Source organism: Sciurus vulgaris (genome assembly GCF_902686455.1).
Source record: "Sciurus vulgaris genome assembly, chromosome: 3".
NCBI classification, from domain to species: domain Eukaryota; kingdom Metazoa; phylum Chordata; class Mammalia; order Rodentia; family Sciuridae; genus Sciurus; species Sciurus vulgaris.
In genome coordinates, this window is record NC_136463.1 from 1,091,066 (window position 1) to 1,117,304 (window position 26,239).

Consider the following 26,239-nt stretch of genomic DNA (forward strand, 5'->3'; position numbering starts at 1 on the left):
TCTTCATTCAGTGAAGAGGGCTGAATACCCTTTCTTCTGTCATCTCACCTTCTTACCCACCTGGCAGGATGGGTCACAATTCTTGGCTTTACTCCAGAAAAAGGAGAAGGACTGAGTGGAAAGTTCGGAAATTGGAAGTAAAAATTGCATGACTCCAATTTCCACTTTTCCCCTTTGTAACTTCCTCCACTGGGAATTTTCCACAGCAGTTGTTTCCTTACAGAAAGTGCAGGTGCATATGCAAAGGGAGAGGAGGAAAAGTGCAATCGACGACATTAACTGAGATGCTTCTGCCTCAGTCTCCAGAGGAGCTGGGACGCCAGGTATGCGACACACCTGGATCGCATCAACTCATTGTTCACTGCACTTACTACACGACAACCACCGCTCCGAGGCCCCGGAGGCGTCATCCCGAGCGTGGCGTCTCAGGGATTAGGGCCATTGGGTGAATGTTCTCCGAGACCTGTGCACACTGCACAGTTCCGGGGAAATGGGCCGGGGTCTCGGCTCTGCCCCCTGAAGAGCGCGCCCCCTCCAGCCTGTTGCGTCCACTGGGACCGAGGAGGGATAGCGGCTAGGAGGGGTAAACAAGAGGGATAACGGCGCACGACCACGAAACACGAAGGTTCTCCGTCAGACCGAGAGCCTGGGTCCGCGCCCACACCTGGAGGCGCGGCCCCGGCGAGCTGCGCCCACGGCTCCAGACTGGCGCCGCACCTTCCGCGCGGGTCGAGGCCGGCTGTTCTGCGGCCGGGGGCGTGGCCGGCGGGGCGCGCGCCCGGGCCGGGTCCCGCGAGACCCGACCAGGGCGCGGGGCCGATCGCGCGGCGCGTGTTGCCAGGGGCTACGGCTCTCGGACGCGCAGGCGCAGTGAGGCCCGCCCGCCCGACGACTCGCCGCCGCCGCGCCTTTCCCTTTAAGCTGCGGCCGGCCGCGTCGCCGCTTCATGAATGGAGCCCACGTGACCAAACATCATGTGACGTCTGAGGAGCGGCCGGCGGCGGCGGCGGAATCCCGAGCCCGGTCCGGCCCGGCCTTCCCAGCGCGCTCGGCCCGGCCCGCGCAGGCGGCCAGCACCCTCACTAGCTCCGGCCCGGACCCCTCGCGCCGGCCCCCCGCCCCGCGCGGCCCCGCCCCGGCCCGCCCGGGCCCGCAGTGTGGTGAGTGCGCGGGGCCGGGGCGGCGGGGCGGCGGGGCGGCGCGGGCGGGGCGGCGGGGCCCGGCCGCGGGTGTGCTTCGCGCCCTGGCGCGGCCGGTGCCTCGATCTGCCCCCCCGCCAGGAACCAGCGCCTGGGCACCGCCGCCCGCCGCGGGCGGACTCGGAGACGGCGAGGCCGAGAGCGGGTGTGCGCGCGGCGGACAGACACCGGCGCCTCGCGGGGGGCGCGGGGAAAGGGCGGGGCCGGGCGGCCGCGCGGGGCCGAGCTGCTGACTCATCAGGTGTCCGTCGCGTCTGCACGCGCTGGGTCCCCGCGGGTCGGCAGGGGCGGCGGCGGGGAGACCCGGCCGCGCGGCTCCGGCCCGCCACGCGCGTGCGAGCCCAGCGGAGACGTGCTGAGTCATCAGCATGAGGTCACTCGGTGCTCCTGCTGACGCGGGGCGGGGGCGGGGGCCCGGCCTCGGCGGCGGAGGGAGGGCAAGGTGCGGGGTGGCGAGGGTCGGTCCCTGTTTAAGTTTTGCAGAGCCGCGAGGAGGGGTTGGTGTCACGCTGCAGGTTTCCTCCCGGGGTGGAAGGTGAAGCCCGGGCCTGCGCGTCGCTCCCAGGCAGCTCCCGGGCAGCTGGCCCCGGTCCCACGTCTGGGGCAGTTCCCCAAACTGGGAAACAGTTCTCAGTGAGAAGAGGGGAGGAGCTTAGGTGGGCCGAGCTTGCCGGGCTGGGAAGCTGGCTTTCCCTGGACTGGTCTGGCCGGCCAGGCTGGGCCTCCCTTGATGGAGAAGACAGGGAGGCACCGGGAGAAAAAGGGGTGTGTGGCATAGAGGAAGCAGGGACAGTTTTACCAGGAAATTGCAAACGAGAGGAAGTGGGGAACCTAGACAGCAGGTGGGAACCTTGGGGTACGGGCTTGGTGTAGAAGAATTCAGTTCCTAGTCACCCCGAAGTTTGCCCACGTGAGCTGTGTGAAGTTAGTAAAGAGTGTGCCCTGATGGGCGTTTAACCTAGTAGCTGGGGGTTCATGAAATGACAGCCGGAGAGTGGAGGGCCCAAGCCGAAAGATGGGCACTTACTGTTCTCTACTCTTCTTTTGCTCAGGGTTCATGACTGGGTCAGCCTACCTTGTGGTTTGCTCTTAGGGATGCTCCCCACCCCACATGCAGCACCCTTACTTGAGCCCTGGGGCTTGTAGGGACCAGGTGTTTTCACACTTTAGCTCATTTATGGTGTAGAGTTTTATGTCCCAGGAAAATTCAGAGTCCCACGTGTGTGGTTTTTTTTTTTTTTAATGTCTTCTCAGTCATTTATGTTTCAGAGGAAACTAAACTTTAGGCTCTTTCAAAAAGTGACTGTCCAGAGGGGATGGGTCTGGAGTTTGGGGTGCCAGAGCATCCAAACTCATGCCTAGGAATCTTGGTCGTTGGGGTTTGCAGGCCAGGATGAAGACGCAAGGACAACTGCCTTGCCACTTGCTTGCTTTTCCTTTCTTTCCTGGCTCTCAGTCTTGAGTGGGTGGCCTAGAGTCTCTCGGAGGTCTCTGGGTATGACCATCGTGCCTTCTCCAAGTGACAGGTTCCTCAAAGAGATGAGCAGAAGTGAAGGATGCCTGAACCCCTTCACCAGGCTTTAGGACCTGAAGGAGGGGCTGAGATGGTGGTAGCTTCTTGATCATCCAGTCGCAGGATCCCACTGAGGCTGTGGCTCAATTTGTATCTCCCCGCAGGCAGCTGGAAGCACCAGCTTGGCTAAGACCTGCCCTTCCCCCACCATGCACACATGCATAACACATGCACACACACACACACCTTTGATTAGGAGACGAGATTGGCTACACTTGTGCTGAGTTCGGTCCTTCTGCAGAGGGTGAAATCTGTTGAGGAGGCACTTTTCGGCTCCCAGCTGCCACACTCCGCACTTTTCTGTGTGATCTCCTCAGGAAGTCACCCTTATTGTGCTTAGCAGTCAGGGTGGGGGAAGGATGGGGGTGAGAAAAGCCTGTGCCAGGGCAGCATCCCTGCATCCTGTCTGTGCTCAAGGTGGGAAAGCCCCTTTAGGCTCTGCTGTGGGAACCTGACTCCTGGAGCCTGTGGGACAGGCAGATCCCCTGAGGACCTATAACTCTGGTCTCCCACCTTTTGATCTCGAAGGATTCTTGCCTCTCCGATGTGCTTGGTGGCCTGGTGTGGGGAGGTGTCAGTGGCTTTCTCAGCCTATTCTGCATGCAACCTGGCCTCTGGGTACAAGGCTAGGTAAGGTGGGGTCTCCAGTGGGAACATGCTCCTCCACCTCCCCAGCTACACTCTAGCTCCCCTGATGAGGGTGAGAAGTTCCTTCAGCCCTGTCCCCACAGTTGACTGAAGTGCCCTGCCATCCTGTATCTAATCTGGAAAGGAGGGGATGGAGCATGGTGGGGTGGTCCTTGCCCAAGGGTCTGGTGGAGGCTGAGCTGGGTGAGGATTCCCTGGACTGGGTGTACAAAAATGTCCCAGCGGGGTTTCAGAAATCTGAAAGTGAGATTGGGGTGCCACAGAGTCAGGTGAGTGTACAGGAGGTAACCCTTTTGCTTTGGTTCCCTGGCCCTGTGGCACTGACCCCAGATGAGGAGCCAGAGTGCAGTCAGCTGACTCCTGCCTTCCTCCAGCTGAGCAGGCCCCCAGTGTGGGCAGCTGGGGACCTTGTGAAACATTCGGGTGGGAGTGGGGCAGGGCACAGGATGCTGCAACTCAAAGCCACAGGATGGTTACTCCATCATCAGAGGAGGTGGACAGGGAGGCCTGAGGGGGGTGGTCCTCAAGGCTCTTCCTGTCAGCTGGATTGCCTGCCACCTGGAAGGTGATGGGAATCCCTGACCAGCCTTGCAAACACAGCGTAGCTGGGAGGCATACCCCTGACCTCAGACATCTCTGGGAGACTGAGGCCTGAATCCCCAAGGGACAGCCTCCTGAGCCCTGGAGGGAGCAGGAATTGCCCCATGAGCGCTTAGGGAAGACAGTGGTGGGAGGTAGGACCCTGAAATATACAGCACAGTCACTGACTGGCCCTCACCTGCTGTTGGCACTAGCAGCAGGTCTCCTGGGGCGCTGGCTGTTGGCTGGCCTCAGGAGCAGGCTGGGCCTGGAGGGAGGGGATGTGCTGAGTCAGCGTGACTCGCCAGGAACAGTGTGCTCTGGGGCAGCACTGGGGTTATTTTTAAAGCTCCGCTTCCTTCTAGGCTTGCCCTCCCGAGTTTATTCCTTCTAATCTCTCCCCCTGCCCCTTTGTCTGGCCCCTGCTTTCCTCTCAGCCTTCAGTTCCCCTTCCCCCATCAGATCTCCCTGACCTCCCACCTGGTTCTCTAGGGGAAGGGTGGTCAGGAGCAGCTCAGCTCAGGAGAGGCAAACCCAAAGGTACCAGGGGAATGCCAGGCTCCCTGGAGGGCTATGTGGTGTGGAGCTTTTGTGAACTGGGGAGGGCAGGGGTGGGGGGGCCTGCAGGGTCCTGACCCCTGCCTTGTGTCTTGCAGAGTGCCTGCTCACTGTGCCCCGGGTTATGACGACCCCCAATAAAGGAAGCAAGGCCTTGAAGGTGAGTGGGCAAGGCAGGGGAGGCTGTGGCTGGGCAGTGTGGGGCGCCCTGCTCAACTGCCACCCTGCACTGTGCTACCATAGGTGAAGCGGGAGCCAGGTGAGAATGGCACCAGCCTGACAGATGAGGAGCTGGTGACCATGTCGGTGCGTGAGCTGAACCAGCACCTGCGGGGCCTGTCCAAGGAGGAGATCATTCAGCTAAAGCAGCGACGCCGCACACTCAAGAACCGGGGCTATGCGGCCAGCTGCCGTGTGAAGCGGGTGACGCAGAAGGAGGAGCTGGAGAAGCAGAAGGCGGAGCTGCAGCAGGAGGTAGAGAAGCTGGCCTCTGAGAACGCCAGCATGAAGCTGGAGCTCGACGCCCTGCGCTCCAAGTATGAGGCCCTGCAGAACTTCGCCAGGACCGTGGCCCGCAGCCCTGTGGCCCCAGCTCGGGGGCCCCTTGCTGCTGGCCTGGGGCCCCTGGTCCCTGGCAAGGTGGCTGCCACCAGCGTCATCACAATAGTAAAGTCCAAGACGGACGCCCGGTCGTAGGGACATGCAGGATTGCCGGGCAGGTCTTTGAGGGGCCACTAGGCACATGGCGAAGTCAGCAGCCCTGTCCCACCTCTTCCTCTTCCCTCTTCTTCCTCCCTCTTCCCCTTCTCCCCCTCTTTTCCCTCCCTGCAAAGCACAACCTGTTCCCTAGGGGCACTGGGCTGAGCCCCCTTGATCTCATCTTGTCGTCAGTGCGTGTGTGTTTGTACGCTGGGATTGGTCAGTTTGGTGGTGATGTTGGGTTCCTCCTAACCCTCTTTGTACCTAAGCCATGCAGGCTAGGAGTCTAGAGTGAGCACTGTGGGAATGAGAGAGAGAGTGGGAGAGCCAGTGAGCAAACTGGGCCTCAAGGTCTGCCCTCCCCTCCTGGTGCCCATGGCCCACAGGCTGCCAGGCTGGAGTGGGATTAGAGGGGTTCTCTTGTCTTCGGATCCAGGCAGGCAGCTCAGCTCAGCCCAGCAGGAAGAAAGGGACTCTACTCTGAAGAGTGGGGTGTCCTTGAGGGCCCTGGACAGGTAGGTCACCCGCCTGGGAACTGGGTGCTGGGGGCAGGGGCTGTGTGGTTCTGGGGCAGGGGCTCTGGCGCTCAAACCTGACACAGTGCACTGAACAAGACCAAATCACTGGCTGTGAGCGTGCGTGGAGGGTATGTCAGTGTGTCCTACGATGGGTTCCGTGTCACTGTTTACATGACCTATTTGTGTGGTTATATAGCCCTTTATTTAAAAGAGAAGTTCCTTTTACGAAGTTATTAAATTATATGTTTAAGAGCTAAAGAGAAGAAAAGCTGCAGAGTATTTATAAAATTGTCTTTTAAAAAAAAAAAAAAACAAGTGAAAAGAACATTTGATCATATAAATGGAAAAGGGAAGAAAGTATAATAGTAACTTTGCTAGTTAAAGAAAAAAATCCCTTCTTGTAAACTTACGGACAACTCTTTGTGGCTGTTGGAATTTAGTTTTTATATACACAGAGTTATCAGACATTATTTATAAAACTTAGTTTAAAAAAAGGAAAAAAAAACAAAAAAAAACAAAAAAAAACACCAAGCCGCGAGCCGACCGAGGCCATCCTCTTTGATATCTCTTTTGCAATTGTACCGAAAGTGACTTACTCCTTTGCCCTTCCTGCTTCCGTCTCTTGCCGGTGCCGTGGTGTTGTCCGTGCCTGGTGAGGTTTTGTGCAGCCGTAAAGTGCTGGTGCTTCTGGTGACCTTTGACCTGTGGCCGTCCCTTCTTGTGTATTTTCCCGTGTTTGTTTTTTTGGATTTGGTTGTGTTTTTGCTTCTGCTGGCTTGCTGGACCTGAGCTGGGCCAGGGTCCCAGGCAGTGCCTGCTCCATTGGAGTGTGGGTGTCAGTGCCTGCCAGCCCAGCCTTTTCTGCTTTCAGAGCCTGCCCTTTGCCCCAGGTGGTCTGCTGAGGGACTCTGCCACTCCCACCTGTGCTGAGCTTTGGCTTCATAGGTGTGTCTGGGGCTTGGGTTGATCCACTGGCAGGGTAGGTGAAATTGAGGGGCCATCCAGGGCCTCCATGCTGCTTCCACATCCATCACCCCTGGCCCTACCTGGGTGGTGGCATTCTAGGGACCAAGGAGTCACTGTAGGTGCCCACAGAGCTGTGGCCAAGCTGTTCCTAGCTGTCTTCCTTCTGACCTTGGCTTTATTCCTGTAGGCCTCAGCTCGGCTTGGACACTCAAGGAACCCGCCCTAATGGGTTGCAAATCCTACTGCTCACTTAACCCTGAGCTGGCTCTATGCTGTGGTGTGTTGCTTCCCAGGCAGAATAGTCAGGGGCTCCACCTGGGGCAGCACCTTCTCTGCTTCACTGTGAGGGCCCAGGTGACCTCCACCAGATCCAGACAAGGACTTGGACTCCAAAGCTGGGTCTGTTCCTTCCCCGCTGGTCTCTGCTGCAGCTCTTGGCTCAGGCCCTTCTTCCTCCTCTCTTTGGGATCTGTGTCTTCCAGGGATTGCTGCTCAACTTGGAGGTGCTTCTCTGCAGGGTCTCAGTCCACTTCCCCATCCCAGCTGCCTGACAGAGACTGCCAACTTTCTAGACTTGGCTCAGGAAGCTCCTTATAGGAATGGGACCAGGGTTGGTGCCCATGTCCCCCTATCCCCAAAAGAGGTATAGCCCCATCTCTGGGCATGTGGGCTTTGGCCTCTGACAGGATTGCTGGTATCCTCTTTGGGTGGGGTGGGGGGGAGGCGGCCCTGGATCCCTGAAAAGCACAGGAATGTGGACTGGTGAGAGGACTGACTGACTCAACAAGCATTCACTTCATGGACAGCAGGATTTTCACCCAGAATTTCATCTGGTGTGCCATGGGGTGGAAGCCGGGTATCTGTCATCCATAGTGTCTTGAGGGGCTCCTTTGGTGCAGGGTGCTCAGACAGTCCTGTTTGTACCTGAGACTGCTACAAATGGAAATTCTGACTTGACTGAGTCACCTGATGACTTCATCCCTTCCTTTAGTCTAGCTAACTGGAAGGCAGATGCAAGCTGCTGCTCTTGGCTGTAGCAGCAAAGTTGGAATGGATCAAGTTTGTCCTTAAGAGAGGGATAGGGACAGGCCCTCCATGTCCTTTGGTCCTGACTGGGAGTCCAGGCACCACTGAATGATGCTCTCCAGTTGTAGAGCTAGTGTGTGGGATGGGTGCAGGTGAGGAAGAGGAGGTTGAGACTGGGCCAGTACTGAGCAGAAGTTGCTGTCTTGGTTTGGTGTAGAGAAGTAGTTCTGGGCTTGGTGAAGCTGTGCTTCCTTCTTTGGTTTTTGGATTTGGAGCAACTGTTTCTTGAGTCCATCAAGCCAGACCTGCAGGGCCACACCACCCCTTTCCCTTCACCTTGGTTTCTTGACGGTAGATTCTCTGTCCACATGTGACTATTGGCTGTTTTTCTGATCCTTGTTGATTATGTTTCATTGCTGTGAGGGTATTGTGTTCTTTCTTATCTCAAATTTTCTGACACAGTGAATTGAGGGTTTTGGCTGAGGCCAGGTTTCCCAGACTTGTCCGCCTAGTAAACCATAATGTGCGTCTTTCCTCCTCCTTTATCCTAATGTGGAAGCTCAGATTTCAGAGGGAAGGGGGAAAAAGTGAACAATTTAGCTCTTGCCAAAATGAATGGCCCCAGAGAACCCTCCCTGAGATCCCTGGCTGCTGCTCCAGGGTGGTGCTTCCCTGAGTAAGGCACTCCATGACCGCTGTTTTGTGTATGGGCTTTCTGCTGGACAGGCCTTCCTGCAGGCTATTCTCCGTCCACACTTCAGTCTGTGTGCACACCTGCCAGCAGCATCCTCCTTGGGCAGTGCTTGTGCTGACATCTCTGATCGGCTACAGCCTGCTTTAGGATGGTAGTCAGGCCACATCCCTACTGCCCCCTGCCTGGAATGGCCACTTGGCCAAAGCTCCCATCCACAGCTGGCCAACCTGAGCCACAGCCTGCTACACCATTTCCGTTCGGGGATCTTGTGAGTTACATTTTTAGGCTGTGGTTTGGTAAAAGGAACCAACACAGTAACGATTTTTCCCCCCAGAAGCCACTGAATAATTCTTTTTGGCGTGTTTTCACCTTCCAGTTGACTGGTTTTGGAGCAGTTGTAGAGAGCAGAGTACATAATCAGTGCCACCCAGAGGCAGGCCTGCCAGAGCTTTTCATGGCCTATCCTGCTCTGATTTGTGTATCCTGGTCATGTTCTGTACCTGCTGGGCCAACTGCACACATTTCCACCTCCCCCTGGAGTAGCAGCATTGATACTGGGTGTTGCTTGAGTCTGAGGTGGAGTGTTAAGAGTGAATCCCTGTGAGCCGTTCTTGGTGACAGCAGTTGGGCTTTCTGCGTCTCCAGCAGCCTAATGTTCCAGCCCTGCCCTTCCTCCCATCCCTCCATCCGCTAGTCCCTGAAGCCTTTAACCAAACAGGAGTGGGTGCAGAAAGCCTTCTCCTGGCAACTTAGGGCAACAGGACAAGGGCTACCCTGTGTCCAACTCTGTTGGTCTCATGGCACTGAGAGGTGTGTCCCAGCAGAGTTGATCAGCCCCTGCTTGCCCTGCTGAGGGCTGAAGCCAGGGGGAGGCTTGGGAGAGGGTACCCTGAGATCCGCTGGAGTGAGGGCCGGGGACTGGCTTGGAGGAGAGGCCCAGGGGCCCACACCGTGTAGAGCGGTCAGGGGCCTGGCCTCGGTGGGGCAGAGGCTTTGGTGCCCGCCCGCACCCTGCGCAGTATTTATTGCTAAGTTATTGTCCAGGAGGGGCGGCGCTGGGCCTGGCCCCGGGTATTTATTGCTGTACATAGTGTATGTTTGTGATATATAAGGTTTTCTTTATTTTGTATATGATCAATAAACGCCTTTTAAAGAGATCTGCAGGTGCTTCTTTGGGGCGACGCGCTGGGGCCGGAAGGGGCGGGGCGGGGCCGGCACGCGCATGCGCTCGCGTGGCTGCCGAGCGAGTCGGAAGCGGAAGCCGGAAGCGCGGTCCCGGGAGCGATGGCAGCCGGCGGTCTGAGCCGCTCAGAGCGTAAGGCGGCGGAGCGAGTCCGGAGGCTGCGGGAGGAGCAGCAGCGGGAGCGCCTCCGCCAGGTAGGCTGCCGCCGCCCCCGTGCCCGCGCCCGCCCGCGCCGCCGCTCACCGCCCGCCCGCCCGCAGGTGTCGCGCATCCTGAGGAAGGCGGCGGCCGAGCGCAGCGCCGAGGAGGGCCGGCTGCTGGCCGAGAGCGAGGACCTGGTCACCGAGCTGCAGGGCCGGAGCCGGCGGCGCGAGGGCCTCAAGCGGCGGCAGGAGGAGGCGAGTCCCGCGCGGCGGGCGGCGGTGGCGGCGGGCGGCGGGCGGCGGCGGGCGGCGTGACCAGTCCCGGCTCCCGGCAGGTGTGCGATGACCCGGAGGAGCTGCGGAGGAAGGTCCGCGAGCTGGCCGTCGCCGTCCGGAATGCCAAACACTTAGTGGTCTACACCGGCGCGGGCATCAGCACGGTAGGGACGGAGGCGGGCCACGCGGGTGTGGGCGCCCCCGTCTGGGAGACTGACCCGGGACAGTCCCTGCTAGAGTTAGGTCACTACCCGGTCGCAGAGACAAATTCGCCTTTGAAGCAGCTCTAAGGTATCTTCCTTCATATACGAAACGACTTAGTAGAAAAGTTAACCAAGGCAGACTTTAAAAACGCTTATTCTGGAGCTGGGGCTGGGGCTCAGAGGTGGAGCGTTGGCCTAGCACAACTGAGGACCTGGGTTCGATCCTCCGCACCACATGTAACTAAGTAAAATATAGTGTGTCCGTTTACAACGAAACATATATTAAAAAACAAAACAAAACAAAAAAAACGCTTATTCTCTGTTACAAACACTAAAAATAAACAGATGGAAACAAACATAGTAGCGAATTGCCTTCTGTCCCTCCTTCTTAAAGCTAATGGATAGACCTAGGTTACTCAGGCAGAGTTCAGTCTTCTGTTATTCTGCTCATGTGCTCTCCCACATGAGAAATAGAGGATGAGAAATAGAAATGAGAAATGAGGATGAAAAATAGAAAGCAAGACAGTAATAATCAGAATACAAGAAATGCACTGGGTTTTGAGAAGTCTGATAAGATATCCTGGACTGTGGAACATGACTAAGCTTTGAAAGTGTGAATGACGGGTCATCTGATTGAAGTCTGATCCGGGAGTGTGAGGTGTTAGGCCGAGTAGAGGTGAACATCAAATGATTTCTATCCTCAGGAAGTTAGGTGACAATAATCAGCCATGTAAACAAATAAACAGAATGCTGACTGTGTGGGGTTGCTATCCCAGAAATCCAGACACACACTCAATACTCAAAACTGGGGCACCTTTCCCAGTGAGCTGGCTGTAGGAAGTGGTATTGAGTCAGGGCTTTGAGGGGAGGAAAATTTACAGACCAAGTGGGTATAAGGCACTCCAAACAGAAACAGCAGAAGTCCAGTAGCAAGGATGTGTAAATTGAGATTGCTGCTGGAGCCCAAGCATCTGGGGCTCCTTCATAGCCACATCTAAAAATTCAGTTGGGATTGTTGAATGACAATACTGTCACCTCTCACAAATCTTCTAATGGTAACTAAAAGCCACATGCAGCTCTATTTTATCTGTTATTGTTTGAATAACATTGAACACACTACTGTTTTTGTTTGTTTGTTTGTTTTTTTACACAAGGGATTGAACCCAGGGGTGCTTAACTACTGTCAACATCCCCAGCCCTTTTTATTCTTTGAGACAGGGTCTTGCATAGTTGCTTAGGGCCTTGCTAAGTTGCTGAGGCTGGCCTTAAACTGGCAGTCCTCCTGCCTCAGCTTCTCTCTAGCTGCTGGGATTATAGGTCTGTACCACCATTCCTGGCTCTGTTCTCCTTTTGAAGTATGACAGAATCACTGGTCAGAGTGGCATTTGTCTGAGATTAAACAGCAGTGAGGAGACAGGGCCTCCCCAGAGGGGAACATAAGACACTTGGATCCTAGCTGCTTTCTGCTTCCTTCTTAGGATTGGTTTATTTCACTGGATTGGAAACTTTCCTTAAGCACTATGTGGTGGTGAATGCCTATAATCTCAGAGGCTCAGGAGGCTGAAGCAGGAGGACCACAAGTTTGAGGCCAGCCTGGGCAACTTAGTGAAAACCTGTCTCAAAAATTAAAAGGGCTGAAGGTATAGCTCAACAGTAGAGCATCCCTGAGTTCAGTCCTTTGTACTTAAATCAGTGAAACCTTGGAAAGCAGATGTTTATCTCATCTGGAGAGGTTGTCCTCTATGAGTTGAGGTAGAGTGGAATAATTCAGTTTCAGGATAAAATAATTTTGGACAGAGGAGTGCTCCCACCTAGGGCTTGGCATTGCTAAATATTTCTTTATCAGGCTGTGAAAACACAGATGAACCTGACCAGTTCTCCACATCAATGTGGTCAACAGACATGACCACAGATCTGAGGCTTATACTCAGCTGAAGCCTGAAAGGATGAGCTGGGCTTGTCAGGAAGAGGAAGTCCAGGCGGAGGGAAGGAACTGTACTGGGGCATGCTTCACCTGGGGTCAGGCAGGTAGTTGTGGAAGGAATAAAGGCCAGTCTGGAATGTGGTATGTCCCATTTGGAGAATTCTATAGATACCCACAGTGATGGCTTTTCCTTGGGCTTATCTTTTTTCTGAATGTGCAGGCAGCCTCTATCCCAGATTACCGGGGCCCTAATGGAGTGTGGACACTGCTTCAGAAAGGGAGAAATGTGAGGTGAGCAGCCCACATGCAGCCTTCCCACGTGGTTGAGCCGGAGCTGCACAGCCTGGCCTGCAGCTCCCTCACCTCTGCTTTCCCTTCTGCCCAACAGTGCTGCTGATCTGAGTGAGGCAGAGCCTACCCTCACCCACATGAGTATTGCCCGTTTACATGAGCAAAAGCTGGTAAGAGCCCACTGTGACTGGCATACTCACCCAGGGCCAGGCCTGGGACCCAGAGCCATAACCTCAGTACCCAGGTGGGCAGCTGTATTCCACCTCTGCCTGTAATGAGCACCCCCAGAAGGTCAGACTCCTGTTTGATCCTATGGAGTTTCCTCTTCCAAAAGAAAGGGTATCCCCTGCCCTGCACTGTTCCCTCCAGGGCCAGCCTACAGTTTCTCCAGCTCCTCCTGCATTGCCCGGAGCCTTGGAAGCCTCCCTAGCCACAGGGAAGCTTGTCAGAAACCTCTTGAGGCCCTCTGCTGGGCACCTTCAATCAAGTTGGAAAGGGGATATCTCTCTGGGTCCCCAGGGACCTGAAATAAATGACCCAAGAAGGCATTATCTGGAGCAGAGCGGCTATACCGGCACCCAAAACCTTAAACCACTTCCCAGCCATATAGGTACAACACAGATGCTTGCCTTCTCAGCTGCTCTGAGTGTGTCAGAGCTGATAGGAGAACATGATCCCTCCCTACCATGAGGCCCTCCCAAGTCCTGATGGGATGTATTTGCAACATCCTTCACCTTCCAAGACTTTCTGTAGGGTCATAGTTGCACCTGGTCTAGGAAGCACTTGGCTAGACTGGGCTTAGAAGGGTTTCACTGCTGTAGGTTGCTTCCCCCATTCCTATGCTGACTGCGCCATGTCCTGCCTTCCAGGTGCAGCATGTGGTGTCTCAGAACTGTGACGGGCTCCACCTGCGGAGTGGGCTGCCACGTACGGCCATCTCAGAGCTCCACGGGAACATGCACATTGAAGTGAGCAGTGCTGCGGGGACCCAGGACCTGGGTGCCAGGCAGGTCCCACTCACTGTCCTCTTGTCCTCAGGTCTGCACCTCCTGCATCCCCAACAGGGAGTATGTGCGTGTATTTGATGTGACAGAACGCACTGCTCTCCACCGACACCAGACAGGCCGAACCTGCCACAAGTGTGGGGCTCAGCTCCGGGATACCATTGTGCACTTTGGAGAGAGGGGGACCTTGGGGCAGCCTCTGAACTGGGAGGCTGCGACAGAGGCTGCAAGCAAAGCAGACACAATTTTGTGTTTAGGGTCCAGCTTGAAGGTATGTGGTGACAGCATGGTAAACCCACTGCGGCGTGAGCATGTCTTCCCCTGCCTGGTAAACCACCTAGTGTGCATTGGACCCTGTTTCTCCAGCCTTGTTCTTCACGTGCGTGTTGTGTCTTATCTGTTCTCAAAGGTTCTAAAGAAGTATCCTCGCCTCTGGTGCATGACCAAGCCCCCCAACCGGAGACCCAAGCTCTACATTGTGAACTTACAGGTAACTTGGGCACTCAGAGCTGGTTTCTTTGACCTGGGGCTTAGATCTGAAGAGCCAGAAAGACATCCCACATCCATACCTGAGGTCTAGTACAAGCTCAGGTGGGTACCTGGGGAGTGCTGACCAACTGCTTATCCAGTGCTGACTGAGCCTGCAGAATTCAAGGCTGACAGGCTGAGGAGAAACAGGAACTTCTGGCTTGTTTTTTTTTTTTTTTTTTTTTTTAGTATTAGGGATTGAATCCAGGGGCACTTTATCACTGAGCTATACCCCTAGCTCTTTTTATTTTATATTTTGAGACAGGACTTTGGTAAATTGTTCAAGGTCTTGCTAAGGTCACCCAGGCTGGCCTCAAATTTGAGACTCTTCTGCCGCAGCCTCCCAAGGTGATGGGATTATAGGTGTGTGCCACTGCACCCTGCCTCATGTGCTTTTCTTGTCTTCAGTGGACCCCAAAGGATGACTGGGCTGCCCTGAAGCTTCATGGGAAGTGTGATGACGTCATGCAGCTCCTCATGGATGAGCTGGGCCTGGAGATTCCACTCTACAACAGGTGAGTGGGCAAAGCTGGGTCACCCCACGTCCCTTCCCCTCTGTGGTGGGCCGTGTCCGTCTGCTCCTGTGAGCTGAGCGTGGAGGAAGCTCTGAGGTGTTGTGAGCACTGTATGAGGTGAACTGAAGCATGTGGCCTCCAGAGCAATGACCTCAGTGGTTGGCTGAGGTGGCAAGACTTCACGTGTACACACTTCTCTTTGGTTGGTGTGGTGCCCGGTATCCCTTTCAGGGAGAGGGAATCAGCCAGTGTGTTCTACATGATCTTTCCTTTGACCTCTCAGACAAACGTGAATGGAAAGGGGCCTGGAGGGGATGAGGACTTGGCTACTCCAGTCAAACAGAATCTCATTGTCCTTGGTTTTGGGAGTTGACATATTTGGGGGAAGCTTAAACTGTGCCTTAATACAGAATTTGTGATAATTTAGACTTGGTATATGTGTTGAGTAAAAAGTTTACACTTTCTTTCTCTGTGAATTTTCAGGGTCTTATAGGGGAAATCAGTAACTTCTTTTAATCAAAGGGTTCAAGAAATTAAGGATCCCTTCACCTCTGGGCCTGGCAATTCTTGTATGTTATGTTTGTGGTGTTCTGTGACGTGGGCCTATTGTGTCCTGTATTTTTTTTTTGACATTAACTTAGCTCATTTTCTTTATCAGTGCTTATGTGTGCCTTACGTTTACAACATGTGGTTCTACATCTCAGTCAGACACATGTGGTCTGTGGGCCGCTCCTCCCCAGTCAGCTGGCCATCCTTCTCATCCCCGTCGTGCAGTCTGGGAAGGGGAAGAGGGTCTGGGCCACCTGCCCCTGGCTGAACAAGTGAAAGGTGGGACCCAGCGTTGCTAGTGACCGTCCCTGGAGACACAGCCCCCTACCCCTTTGGGGCTGTTGCCCTCCCACCCTGTGTGAGCATAGCCCACTAATCATGGATGAGACACTTGAGTCACGAGGAGACCAGCTAGGGTGGGTGCCACCCAAGGAGATTTCCTCTCCTACAGCTCTTGTGTAGCTTGGTGACGATGCAGCTACCACCAACCAGAGCCCAGCCATGGTTAAAAGACAAGAGGGGCGGGGAGGGAAGGCAGGTGACCTCAGACAGCTCCCCTGTGCTGGGGCGGGTTGCACTGAGAGGTCCCAGACCTGCCTGATGCAGCTTTCCCTTCTTGGTAGGTGGCAGGATCCCATCTTCTCCCTGGCGACCCCCCTTCGAGCTGGTGAAGAAGGCAGCCACAGTCGGAAGTCCTTGTGCCGAAGCAGAGAAGAGGCCCAGCCTGGGGACCGGGGTGCCCCACTTACCTCAGCCCCCATCCTAGGGGGCTGGTTTGGCAGGGGCTGTGCCAAACGTGCAAAAAGGAAGAAAGCCACATAACCTGGTGTTGATGAAGAACGTTTGGCACTTTGCAGAGGCTGGAACTCTTGTTCAGGGGCCAGTGTCACTGTCCAGACCAGGTTGCCCCCAGAGGGTCTGTTGGGAAGAACTCCTGGGGGTGATAGGTCATCTTGATGTTTTTTAGCCATTTGTGTGTCCTTGTGGGAAGCCCCCTTGCACTGCACGGTTGCCCACATTACGGGCTTGACCATCAAGGACACCCCTTCTCCATACGAGAGGTGGCAGCAGGCCTTTCTGTGAGGACAGAGCTGGGTCCATCCCAGCCTGGCCGGCAGAAGGACCCACGGCTGCCTTACCTCACTCATCAGGCTACTCTCAGGGCTTCCCAAATTTCTACTCCTTCTTACTGAAAAGCTGATTTATAGAAATTTCCGTGTTGGGTATGCGGCAGAGGGGCGGTTCCAAGCCTTGGCTCGGTACAGACCTTTCTTATTAAATATTTCTGCACTGTGTTCGTGTCCGGGTGGCTGCTGTTCTCACCACCGAGCGGCCGCGCGCCGTGGTTGCTTAAAAGCTCCCCTTCGAGAATACACTAAAGCGGCGGTGGCGGAAGCACCGCGCGGTACCAGCCTGTCCCTTGGCCAGGTGTGCGGCGAGTCACAGAGGCCGATGTGGCCGGAGGGCGGGGGTGGCGCATGCCATTGGCTGTGCTGGAGGGCGGAAGGGCGGTCGGGGCTCGGAGATGCGGGCCATTGGCTGTGTGCTGGGGGCGGGGCGAGAAGGCGCTCTCCATTGGCTGTGGGCTGGCGGGCGGGGCCTGGGGGCGGAGCTCTGTGCTGGCGGCTCATGCTATTGGCCACGCGCCGCGGGTGAGGTCCGCGTGACGGCGCGCGCTGGGCGGGGCGGGGCGGGGCGGGCCGGCGGCGCTCGGAGTCGCTGGAGCTGCGGGACCGCACCGCCGCTGCGGGGCCATGATCCGTAACGGGCACGGGGCGGCGGGCGGCGCGGAGCGGCCGAGCCCAGCGGGCAGGCGCGCGGTGCGGGTGTGGTGCGACGGCTGGTGAGCGGGGGCGGGGGCGGGCGGCCGGCAGTCTTCCCGGGGTCCCGCGCCGGCAGTTGTCCGGGGGCCGGCGGGGGAGTGCGGTCGCGCCCTTCGGCGTGCCGCCAGCCCCGGTCGGGTCCGGGTGCCTAACCCAGGGCTTCCCTGATGTCCCCCTCGGCTCCTCAGCGACGCCTGCCGGCTCGGGCTTGGAGCCTTCGGGGCTCTGGCGCTGCGGGCCGCGCGAGGCCGGCCGACGTCTGATCCCTTCGCGGTTAGGCGCGAAACGTGCGGACGCCGGTGCAGCCGGCAGCGTCCTTCCGGAAGACTGGAGATGCGCCCCTTGGGCGTCCCGGGGACGGCCGCTCCTCCCGGCGCTGTGGAGCGCACAGGCTCCCGCGCCGTCGGGGTCCGGAATGCGGTGGGCTTCTCTGGCAATGCAGAGGAGGTCATTGTTTTGAAGAAAGTTTGGGGCTGTCAACAAGTAGAAGGAAAGTTGACCTTTCTGATAGCTTGCTGCCCTCGGTGATTCCACGGGCCTGATGACGTGGGGAGGGACCCCCCTGGTCAGCCCACAGCCCCTGAGGAGGCTTAAAGGGGAGCAGGCAGAACTTCGTTGTCTTCTGCTCCTGAGTCACCTTGGGAAGAGCCTTCCTGTAGGTGGACTCTGACCGTGACGCTGGCCAGGGACCCACCCCAACCAGGCTACAGGCCACAGTAGCTAGGATCCAGTGTCGCCCTCTTCCCCTTTGTGTTCCCGCAATCCAGCCTCCTCCTCCTCCCCCTCCTGTCCAGCCTGTGCAGACCCTGGGCCTGAACCCTGTAACCCCGCGCGGCTTGTCTGCTGGGGCCACCCGAACTGTGCGAGAATGAAAGGTGGCTGCTCCAGGAGGAGCAGCGCTGCTCCAGTTGCCTGATCACACCTCACAGGGGATGGGGATCCCTGGAGGGAAGCAGAACCAACCCAGGCCCCTGCAGAGGAGTACAGGACTGTTCCCGTGGTCTGCAGGAGCACCTGGGGCCCAGGACATTGCAGGGGGCCGAGTAGCCTTGAGCTGGAAAGTGTACTCCTAGTTCGACTGGGATTTGAGGATAAGAGCTCTAGAACCAAGAGAGCAAAGCCAGGCAGTGGGGAAGGAAATGAGATTTTCAAAATCAATGATTCCCTGGCTGCTTTGGTTGGAGTTTTGATTTTGAGTTGACCCCAGGGACCTCAGGATAGAACAGGATCAAGCCCCAACCCACAATGTTTGTTTTAAACTTTGAAGTGACTCCCTACAGCAGGTCATATTTAGAGAAGTGCAGAACCACTTGAGACCTGAGAAATGACAACAGCCACCAGTGGGAGAGTCTGTCCTGGGAGCTCCTCAGCCTCACACTCCTCCAGGCTGTGTCCCTGTGTGTGCCACCCTTGCTTGTCCTGGCACTGGTGGGGTCCTGACTTGTGACCCACGACCTTGGGATGTGGATGTCTTAGTGCCTACCTCCCCACTGAAATCCTGCTTCTGGCCAGATCCTGGGTAGCAGTTTCCCATGGTGCTTTCTCAGAAAACTAACTAAGGAGTCCTGGAAGGAGCAAAGCTATGCCCCACAGAGCCCCTTACCCACTTCCTCAGCATAGGGCCTGACTGCCCTGTCTGTTCCCACAGCTATGACATGGTGCATTATGGCCACTCCAACCAGCTGCGTCAGGCACGGGCCATGGGTGACTACCTGATCGTGGGTGTGCACACCGATGGTAAGGTGCAGGCTGCTGTGCCCATACCACCCTACAGTCTGACATGGTCTTCCCTGACTGAGGAACGCCTGTAGGACCCCAGGTTGGGTAGGGCAGGTCCATGCATCCTTCCCCAGAGCTCAGCTGTGAGTGGGCTTAGCAAGCTCAACCCATCCTTGCTCGACTGAGGAAGGCCCAAGCTACGGAGAACAGACCTGTGGCATTTGTGAATAGTGCCAACACCGGGCAGGTTCCTTGGCTGTGCTGCCCACTCCCCTCCACCCCTTTCCTGGCTCCTCAGCGGCTGGACTGAGGGGCCGTCCTGTTGCCCAGCAGCTGCGTATCTGCTGTGTTGACTGGAGCACAGCAGTGGTCTTGGCCTGTGGGCTGAGGACCCGTGAGAGGCAGGCCCTACCACACACCCCACTGTATGTATAGGGCAGGGGTCTCCTGGGGAAGGGACCTGGGAGACTGGAGGTCACCTGTTTTGTCTTTTTCTGTTGTTATAGAGGAGATTGCCAAGCACAAGGGACCCCCAGTGTTTACCCAAGAAGAGAGATACAAGATGGTGCAGGCCATCAAGTGGGTGGATGAGGTGGTACCTGCGGCTCCCTATGTCACCACCCTGGAGACGCTGGACAAGTACAACTGCGACTTCTGTGTCCATGGCAGTGAGTGGGTGGGGCTGGGGCGGCTGCGCTCAGGTCCTCCTGGTGGTATCTGGAGGTGACGGGCCTCCTCTCTGGGGCTCCAGGAGAGTTCTGGTCCCTCCCCATAAATGAGTGCACAGATACGAGGGCAGGCTGGGGACTGAGAGGGTGCTGGGTGCTGGGCTCTAGGCTGGGCCACCTTGTCACCCTCTAGATGACATCACACTGACTGTAGATGGCCGTGACACCTATGAGGAAGTGAAGCAGGCCGGGAGGTACAGGTAAGTCCCCAGGGGGCCTGCCAGTCAGGGTGCTGGGTGCAAGGGTTCCTTCCAGCTCACTCTTGGCTGCTTTGTGGCCACCTCTGAGAAGAGTATCTGGGCCTCTGGCCAGGACTGGGGGTGCAGGAGGGAAGCACTTGCTGTAGCCCTCACTTCATGGCCATGAAGGGATTCCGATCTTCAGGGAAGTAACTGTAATCAGAGCTTAGCCGGGATGAGAGCTGTGGGGACGCCCCCATGGCCCAGGTAGCCATGAGACCGCAGTGGGGCTGCTGCCCCTGTGGAGCCAGCTTTTACTTTAATTACTTTGAAGAGCCAGCTGTGGCCAGTGGCTCCTGCAAGAGGTGGTGCAACCTGAATTCCCTTGGCAGAGAATACCCAGTGGGGCAGGACCTGGCGTGAGGGAGGCCAGAGGCCTGATGGCAGATGGGGACTGGAGCTGCACGCTCTGAGTCTGCCCTGCCTGCTCTTTGCTCCTGCCTTCTTCTTAACTGCTCAAAGCACAGTGCTCCTCCCCAGGCCCCAGGCTCCCAGTCTGTCAAGTGCAGGGAGATGCAGCGGCAGGTTGAGGTCATATCCCTCGTGGTGGGGTCCACTGCAGATGGGGCTTGGTGAAGGGTCCAGGACAAGAACTCCCCACCTCCCTTGTCCCCCTCAGAGAGTGCAAACGCACCCAGGGCGTATCTACCACAGACCTTGTGGGCCGCATGCTGCTTGTGACCAAGGCCCATCACAGCAGCCAGGTGAGTGTGCAGGACAGGGCATAGTCCCTGATTCCCTGAGCTGAGGACACCCACCCTGCCCCATCTTTCCCTTCCACCACCTCTCCTCCGGCTGGGGGAGCCACGAGATGTGCAGTCCTGGGGTCGGCAAGTTTGGAGGGCGGGGCCCCTCAGCTGCTATCCTTCCTGTGCAGGAGATGTCCTCCGAGTACAGGGAGTACGCAGACAGCTTTGGCAAGGTGAGTGCAGCTGGGCCGCAGGGCCCCCTGGGAGTCAGCCAGAGCTTGATTGCCCCTCTTCCACCACCCACACTGCCCTCAGGGCTCCCTCTGGGGAAAGGCCAGCTCTCCTCCCTCCCTGCCTGGCACTGACAGGTGGCCTCTAACCAAATGGCCTGGCCCTCTCTCCCTTTGTAGCCCCCTCACCCGACACCTGCCGGGGACATACTTTTCTCAGAAGGCTCCTCCGAGGTGACCAGATGGTGGCCTAAGGGTGCTGGTTCCCAGAGGACTATGTCCACAGGCCACTAGGCTCTGTAACTCATGGTGGTGAGGCCACCAAGTGGAGCTGGTATTGGTTGTAGTCCCTGCTGTGGCCATGAGGCAGAGCCATAGTCCTGCCAGCAGCAGTGGCCTTGCCTGGACTGGCAGTGGCAACCCTGCCCCTGTGAGTTGCTGCAGCTGCAGTGGGACCCTGAAGTCCTGACCTGTGGTGCCTACTGCACCTGCTCCCCATCCCACACCATGGCAGGCAGGGCTAAGGCAGTCCCAGATCCAGAAGAGTGGTCCAGGGAGGGACTGGGCAAGGGACATGCCTGGGAGGCCTCTGCTGCTGACCAGCTCCCTCTTTTGGCTGACAGTGCCCTGGGGGGCGTAACCCCTGGACAGGGGTGTCCCAGTTTCTACAGACATCCCAGAAGATCATCCAGTTTGCTTCTGGGAAGGAACCCCAGCCAGGGGAGACTGTTATCTATGTGGCTGGTGCCTTTGACCTGTTCCGTATCCTCCTGCATTCCTCTCCGGCGCCATGCCCAGGCCATGGATTAGTGACCTGGGTCATGCCCACACCATAGATTGGGGACCTGGGACAGGGCTGGGGGGCCCAGGGAGCAGCCCTGACAGGGAGACTGGTGGTGAGGTGCTGGGCAAATTGCTGGGAGGCGGGAGCTCTCTGCCCTCGGGCCTGTTGTTGCCTCTTGACCTGTGTGCAGACATTGGGCACGTGGACTTCCTGGAGAAGGTGTACAGGCTCGCTGACAGGCCCTACGTCATCGCAGGCCTGCACTTCGACCAGGTCTCTGCCCTGCCTCCTGCTTCCCAAACCCCAGACGACTATCAGGCCACGAGACCCTGGTGGGGCTCCAGGGCGGATGTTGGGCACAGGTGGCCTCTGGAGGAATGAGGCTTCGAGCGCCTATTGAAGGCCAAAGAGCCCCTGGGTGGGTGAGCTTGGGTCTCCTCTGGGCTCCAGAACTATCCTGCCTGGCTCCTTTTCCAACTTCTGCCCATAAGGGACAGCTGGGAGGGAGAAATGCCATCCACACGAGGTCCTCCAGCTGAGCTGACCTTGCTCGGCCCTTAGGAGGTCAATCGCTACAAGGGGAAGAACTACCCCATCATGAACCTGCACGAGCGGACCTTGAGTGTGCTGGCCTGCCGGGTAAGCACGGGCCAGGAGCCAGCCCAGGAGTGGGAACATCCTCTGGCATCTCCCTTCCAAAGGCTTCCCTGAGCCAGGGTGGGGTGCCTCCTGTCCCACTTGGTAAGGTGGGTGGTGGGTGTCTGGCCCTCTTGGTGGTGGTGTTTCTCCCCCACTGAGGAACCCAGAAGGCCGCCCAGGAGGTACAGGGGTCTTGGGTTCCCTGGCCAGCCGGCCCCAGCCATACCTGTCTTTGCTGGCTCACCTGCACCTGGGCCATCTCCTACCACTCTCCAGACCTGGCTGCCAGGATTGGGGACCTATCAAACTACTCTTCTCTGTGTCCCCACAGTATGTGTCAGAAGTGGTGATTGGGGCCCCATATGCGGTCACAGCAGAGCTCCTGGGTCACTTCAAGGTGAGGTGTCTCAAGGGCTAGGTACCTGGTGCTGCTGTGGCTCCCAGAGAGGCACCTGGGCTGATCCCTGCTCCCTCCCCAGGTGGACCTCGTATGTCATGGGAAGACAGAAATTGTGCCTGACAGGGATGGCTCTGACCCCTATCAGGTGGGTTTCACTGCTCTTCGTGGATAGCTCCCTAAGGCTTCACCTTGCCTCTGGCAGATGGAACAGAGATCCTTGCTGCTGTGTGGTCTCAGGGGACAGGGAGGCAGGTTGCTAATGAGCAGCAGCAGTGATTGCTTCCCCTGGCCTTGGCTGGTCTCCCTGTGAGGCAGGGCAGGGATAGGCAGTTTCTGTGGTCAGGAAGGGACTCGTCCTCTCTCTCCTTGAGACTTCCAGGAACCCAAGAGAAGAGGCATCTTCTGTCAGATCGACAGTGGCAGTGACCTCACTACGGATCTCATTGTGCAGAGGATCATTAAGAACAGGTACCCCTGGGCCCTTGGGGGCACCACGCAGCTGCCAGCAGAGGGAAGTTTCCCTGGCGCAGCTCACTCTAGCCTGGCCCCCAGGTTAGAGTACGAGGCACGGAACCAGAAGAAAGAAGCCAAGGAGCTGGCCTTCCTGGAGGCCACGAGGCAGCAGGAGATGCAGCTTGTTGGGGAGGGCGACTAGACTTCTGTCTGGAGGACATCATGGAGAGCCCCTGTGCCAGCACCTGCCCCACTCTGCTTTTGCGTCTTAGAGTTTGGCTCACGCAATTCTAAAGGAAGCTGCAGCACCACCCACTAACTGGCCTGGCTCCAGCAGGGCTGGTGGGAAGGGCACTACTCCTTCCTGCCTGCAAGGTGCCTGTTTTGCAGTGGGCTCTCAGCTCCTCTTGCTAAGCTGCTCAGAGAGGGCATCCAGCAGTGGAGCAGCCCAGCAGATGGGATGAACAGAAAGCACCAGTGGTATGAGGGCTGTTGCTCCAGTGTGCTTCCATCCAGTGTGGTTTCTAACTGTTGCTCCTCCATCTTGGACAGGGATGCCCCTCCTGCCTGGCTGGAGGCTGCAGTTCCTGCCCATCCAGCTTTGTGGAAGGCACAGAGTGGATGGCTTTGGGGAGCAGTGTTCTTGGGGCCACTCCCCATTGGGCACCCTGTGCCCTTTGGCACATCCCGGTACCCTGTGCCTGGCTCCAGGAAGATGTCCTTGTCCTGCTGCCCTCCCACCAGATACCCTGGTCTTGTTTTGTACCTCTCTGGTGCAGCTGAATAAAACCTGCTGGGAAGTGCTGTGTCTGCTCCCAGCTCACCCACGCACCACAGCGGCTCCTGGAGAGGCAAGATTAGGAAGCTGGCCTCAGAGCCTCAGGGTTGCCTCCTGATGGGCCAGGAGGCAATGGTTTGGTTTTTTGTTGAATTCAGATGTGGGGATTAGGGCTAGAGGCATAGCTCAGTGGTACAGTGTGATGCCCTAGGGTGCATGAGTCCTTGGGTTCGTCCCCAGTTCTGCAGAAGGATACGAATGTGCTTCCCAGCCCAGTGCCCTCGCACCTTCAGCTGCTGAGCCAGCTAGAAAGGGGCGGGCTCCTCTCTGAGGAAGATGGGCCTGTTCTTTTAATGATTTTGAGGTCTGCTTTACAATTCCCTCTGTGCCCTGTCTCAGGAGTGCAGTGGTGCTCACATTCAGACCCCTGAGCAGAGGGGCAGCCAGTGCCTGCAGACTCAGATCTGGTAGGGCATGGGCTGCCTGGCCTGACCAGACATGCCAGCACCCTGGAGCAGGGGCATGGTCTAATCTACACCAGCAGTGGCGCAGTGGTGCACGCCTGTAATCCCAGCGGCTTGGGAAGCAGAGGCAGGAGGATCGTGAGTTCAAAGCCAGCCTTAGCCAGGGCAAGGTGCTAAGCTACTCAGTGAGACCCTGTCTCTAAATAAAATACAAATAGGGCTGGGGATGTGGCTAAGTGGTCGAGTGCTACTGAGTTCAATCCCTGGTATCAAAAAAAAAAAAAAAAGAGCCTAGGCCCAGTGCCCCAAAGACACATCATCCAGCCAGGGGAGACTTCCTGCTCACCTGCCACTCATGGCATCTCTGGGTGGAGAACTGGCAGGTCCGGCTGTCCAGGGAACAATGGGGACACCCTGAGAGGCAGACTCTGGAACTCTGGATCCTCTGTCTCAGCCCTGCCAGGAATGGAACAAGAGGGAAGCAGCCAGAGGCCCCAGCTCATGCTGTAGAGGAAGACCCAGAATCCTTGAGTGTGTGGGGGGTAAGAGCAGGAATTAGCCTGAGTGGAGGAAATGGGGGCCACTGGGATCCCACAGTGCCTTAAGCCCTCAAGGCAACAGGGGCTGGTGCCCCCTGGATGGGGGCAGCAGGAATCCAGAGCTGCCAGGCTTGTGTCCAGCCTTGTGGATGGATCTGAGGACCTCTGGGTGGCCTAACTCATCTAGATGCAATCCCGTCCTCCCTGGACCTGCCCACCCAGTTGGCCCTCCTGCCTGGCCAGCCTGGCAGCTGTTATTCTGATCATTAATTCATTGTACACATAGTGGCTCTGTTCTCAGCACTGGAGGTGTTGTGGGAGGGCCTATTTCTAGAAATGGGTGAGATCCAGAATTAGGATTGGAGACAAGAAAAGCCATACCAGGTGAAGCAAGGCACAGGCAGGGCCTCCTGAAGGGACCCAGGCGCACTGGCTGGTAGGAAGAGGCTTTGAAGACCAGGTAAGGTAGGGGCCCATGGGAGGTTACACAAGAAAGGGTAATGGGCTCACCTTGTGGGGCCTGGAGTCCTATGCAGGGTGCCATAAGTCAGCCTGGCACATGCCTGCTAGGACCTGGTGGGCACTCTTGGGTGGGACCTTTCACCTAAGTAGAAGGGTTCCTGTACCCTAACTCCCTCCTGAAGCACCTGGGGGCTCTGGCCCACCCCTTACCTGGAAAGGCCCAGCCAGCTTGACCAGAGAAGAGGAGTACCTGGGGCAACCCTAGCAGGAACCCTGGTGTACTGGGTCAGGCAGCCACCAGGGCTGCATTTGTTCAGTCTAGGAGACTTTCGGGCCCCACCCCTCCAGCAGTTCCCTCTGAAGACGGACTTGACTTCTTTATTCATTTAGCTGATTACTGCACGGCCAGGCTGGGCCAGGGAGGGAGGATTAGGAGTGCCATCCCGCGCGGCAGGTTTAGGGGGTCCCGGAGCAGGCAGTGGGCATTGGGGGCACCCACCAGGGCCAGCGAGGTCGGGATTTGGGGTCTGGGACTCAAGTGCGGCGGCAGTCGGCGGCACGCAGCGACAGGAAGACGTCCGCTTTGCACTGGAAGGTCCCGCCGCCGCCGTCGGGGAGGCGCTCACAGCTCTGCAGGTTCGGGGTGACGTCCTTGACGCACACGGCCTGGGTGGGGGGTGGAGGCTGAAGTGGCCGCCCGCACCCACTGGCCCCAGCTGCCCGCTTGCGCGCACTCACGAGGCTCCGCAGTCTGGGCCGCTGCTCCGAAGAGGCGCTGGCGCGGCGCTGGGCGCCCGTCTCGACGGCGAACTCTGAGCGCCGCGCGAACGGGGATCCGCGGAAGCCGGACAGTAGTCCTGCGGCGCGGCCCACCGAGTAATGGCTGGGCCCCGCCGCCGGCTTGTACCAGGCGAGGCCCCGCGGCACCAGCAGCGAAAGCAGCGCCAGGGCCAGGGCTACCAGCGTAGCGCGCGGGGCCATGAGGATGCGGACGGCGGGCAGGTTGGGGCGGCGGCAGCGCAGAGCCTGGCCGCGCCTTATATCCACCTTGGGGACCGGGGCGGGGGCGGGGGCGGGGTGGGAGGGGCCCCGAGGTGCGGGGCTGAGGCGCTGTGCGCTTAGAGGACCCGTCAGCGCCCCGCAGGCATAGGGCACGCTGGAGGCTCCGGTGAGCCCCAACACCGCAACTTGCTGAGAAGCACAGACCCTCCCACTG

At 57.6% G+C, this 26,239-nt stretch overlaps 4 protein-coding genes across 10 annotated transcripts; 3 read left to right on the plus strand and 1 right to left on the minus strand.

Annotated features, from left to right (window-relative positions):
- The first annotated feature begins 895 nt into the window (after positions 1–895).
- Positions 896–9,617, plus strand: MAFG (MAF bZIP transcription factor G). Of its 3 annotated transcripts, none has more exons than XM_079133194.1 (3): positions 896–1,160; positions 4,656–4,717; positions 4,801–9,617. In XM_079133194.1, the coding sequence occupies exons 1-3, from the start codon at positions 947–949 to the stop codon at positions 5,251–5,253; spliced, it is 729 nt and encodes a 242-aa protein (XP_078989320.1). In that variant the 5' UTR covers positions 896–946; the 3' UTR covers positions 5,254–9,617. The 3 variants fall into 3 exon arrangements, with proteins under 3 accessions (XP_078989320.1, XP_078989322.1, XP_078989321.1); XM_079133196.1 differs by lacking the exon at positions 896–1,160 and adding an exon at positions 1,240–1,344; XM_079133195.1 differs by lacking the exon at positions 896–1,160 and adding an exon at positions 1,651–4,539.
- Positions 9,618–9,690: 73 nt separating this feature from the next.
- Positions 9,691–16,369, plus strand: SIRT7 (sirtuin 7). Of its 3 annotated transcripts, XR_013762757.1 has the most exons (11): positions 9,691–9,837; positions 9,904–10,041; positions 10,122–10,226; positions 12,410–12,480; positions 12,578–12,650; positions 13,350–13,448; positions 13,519–13,755; positions 13,894–13,974; positions 14,421–14,527; positions 15,011–15,096; positions 15,700–15,835. XR_013762757.1 is itself a non-coding variant. In XM_079133192.1 (10 exons), the coding sequence occupies exons 1-10, from the start codon at positions 9,745–9,747 to the stop codon at positions 15,896–15,898; spliced, it is 1,203 nt and encodes a 400-aa protein (XP_078989318.1). In that variant the 5' UTR covers positions 9,691–9,744; the 3' UTR covers positions 15,899–16,369. The 3 variants fall into 3 exon arrangements, 2 of the variants coding, with proteins under 2 accessions (XP_078989318.1, XP_078989319.1); XM_079133192.1 differs by lacking the exon at positions 15,011–15,096 and having other exon boundaries at positions 15,700–16,369; XM_079133193.1 differs by lacking the exons at positions 12,410–12,480; positions 12,578–12,650; positions 15,011–15,096 and having other exon boundaries at positions 15,700–16,369.
- A 390-nt stretch (positions 16,370–16,759) lies between these two features.
- Positions 16,760–23,580, plus strand: PCYT2 (phosphate cytidylyltransferase 2, ethanolamine). 3 transcript variants are annotated; one of them, XM_079133408.1, is made up of 14 exons: positions 16,760–16,919; positions 18,548–18,636; positions 19,125–19,286; positions 19,480–19,546; positions 20,205–20,289; positions 20,463–20,507; positions 20,685–20,738; positions 21,128–21,266; positions 21,479–21,561; positions 21,850–21,927; positions 22,259–22,324; positions 22,407–22,472; positions 22,707–22,795; positions 22,880–23,580. In XM_079133408.1, exons 1-14 carry the CDS (start codon positions 16,831–16,833, stop codon positions 22,980–22,982), a joined length of 1,215 nt encoding a protein of 404 aa, XP_078989534.1. In that variant the 5' UTR covers positions 16,760–16,830; the 3' UTR covers positions 22,983–23,580. The 3 variants fall into 3 exon arrangements, with proteins under 3 accessions (XP_078989534.1, XP_078989535.1, XP_078989536.1); XM_079133409.1 differs by lacking the exon at positions 20,685–20,738; XM_079133410.1 differs by lacking the exons at positions 20,685–20,738; positions 21,128–21,266; positions 21,479–21,561.
- Positions 23,581–24,078: 498 nt separating this feature from the next.
- NPB (neuropeptide B) lies at positions 24,079–26,087 on the minus strand. Its single transcript, XM_079133733.1, has 2 exons — positions 25,762–26,087; positions 24,079–25,689 (listed from the first exon to the last, which is right to left on the minus strand). The coding sequence occupies exons 1-2, from the start codon at positions 26,002–26,004 to the stop codon at positions 25,558–25,560; spliced, it is 375 nt and encodes a 124-aa protein (XP_078989859.1). The 5' UTR covers positions 26,005–26,087; the 3' UTR covers positions 24,079–25,557.
- Between the last annotated feature and the right edge of the window lie 152 nt (positions 26,088–26,239).

Coding starts and splice junctions, on each gene's coding strand:
- MAFG (XM_079133194.1), top strand. CDS start 947: ATGAATGGAGCCCACGTGACCAAACATCATGTGACGTCTGAGGAGCGG. Junction 1,161..4,655: donor CCGCCCGGGCCCGCAGTGTG/GTGAGTGCGCGG, acceptor TGTGTCTTGCAG/AGTGCCTGCTCACTGTGCCC. Junction 4,718..4,800: donor AAGGAAGCAAGGCCTTGAAG/GTGAGTGGGCAA, acceptor GTGCTACCATAG/GTGAAGCGGGAGCCAGGTGA.
- SIRT7 (XM_079133192.1), top strand. CDS start 9,745: ATGGCAGCCGGCGGTCTGAGCCGCTCAGAGCGTAAGGCGGCGGAGCGA. Junction 12,481..12,577: donor CAGAAAGGGAGAAATGTGAG/GTGAGCAGCCCA, acceptor TCTGCCCAACAG/TGCTGCTGATCTGAGTGAGG. Junction 13,449..13,518: donor ACGGGAACATGCACATTGAA/GTGAGCAGTGCT, acceptor TCTTGTCCTCAG/GTCTGCACCTCCTGCATCCC.
- PCYT2 (XM_079133408.1), top strand. CDS start 16,831: ATGATCCGTAACGGGCACGGGGCGGCGGGCGGCGCGGAGCGGCCGAGC. Junction 20,290..20,462: donor AGGCCCATCACAGCAGCCAG/GTGAGTGTGCAG, acceptor CTTCCTGTGCAG/GAGATGTCCTCCGAGTACAG. Junction 20,508..20,684: donor ACGCAGACAGCTTTGGCAAG/GTGAGTGCAGCT, acceptor CTCCCTTTGTAG/CCCCCTCACCCGACACCTGC.
- NPB (XM_079133733.1), bottom strand. CDS start 26,004: ATGGCCCCGCGCGCTACGCTGGTAGCCCTGGCCCTGGCGCTGCTTTCG. Junction 25,690..25,761: donor GGCCCAGACTGCGGAGCCTC/GTGAGTGCGCGC, acceptor CCCCCCACCCAG/GCCGTGTGCGTCAAGGACGT.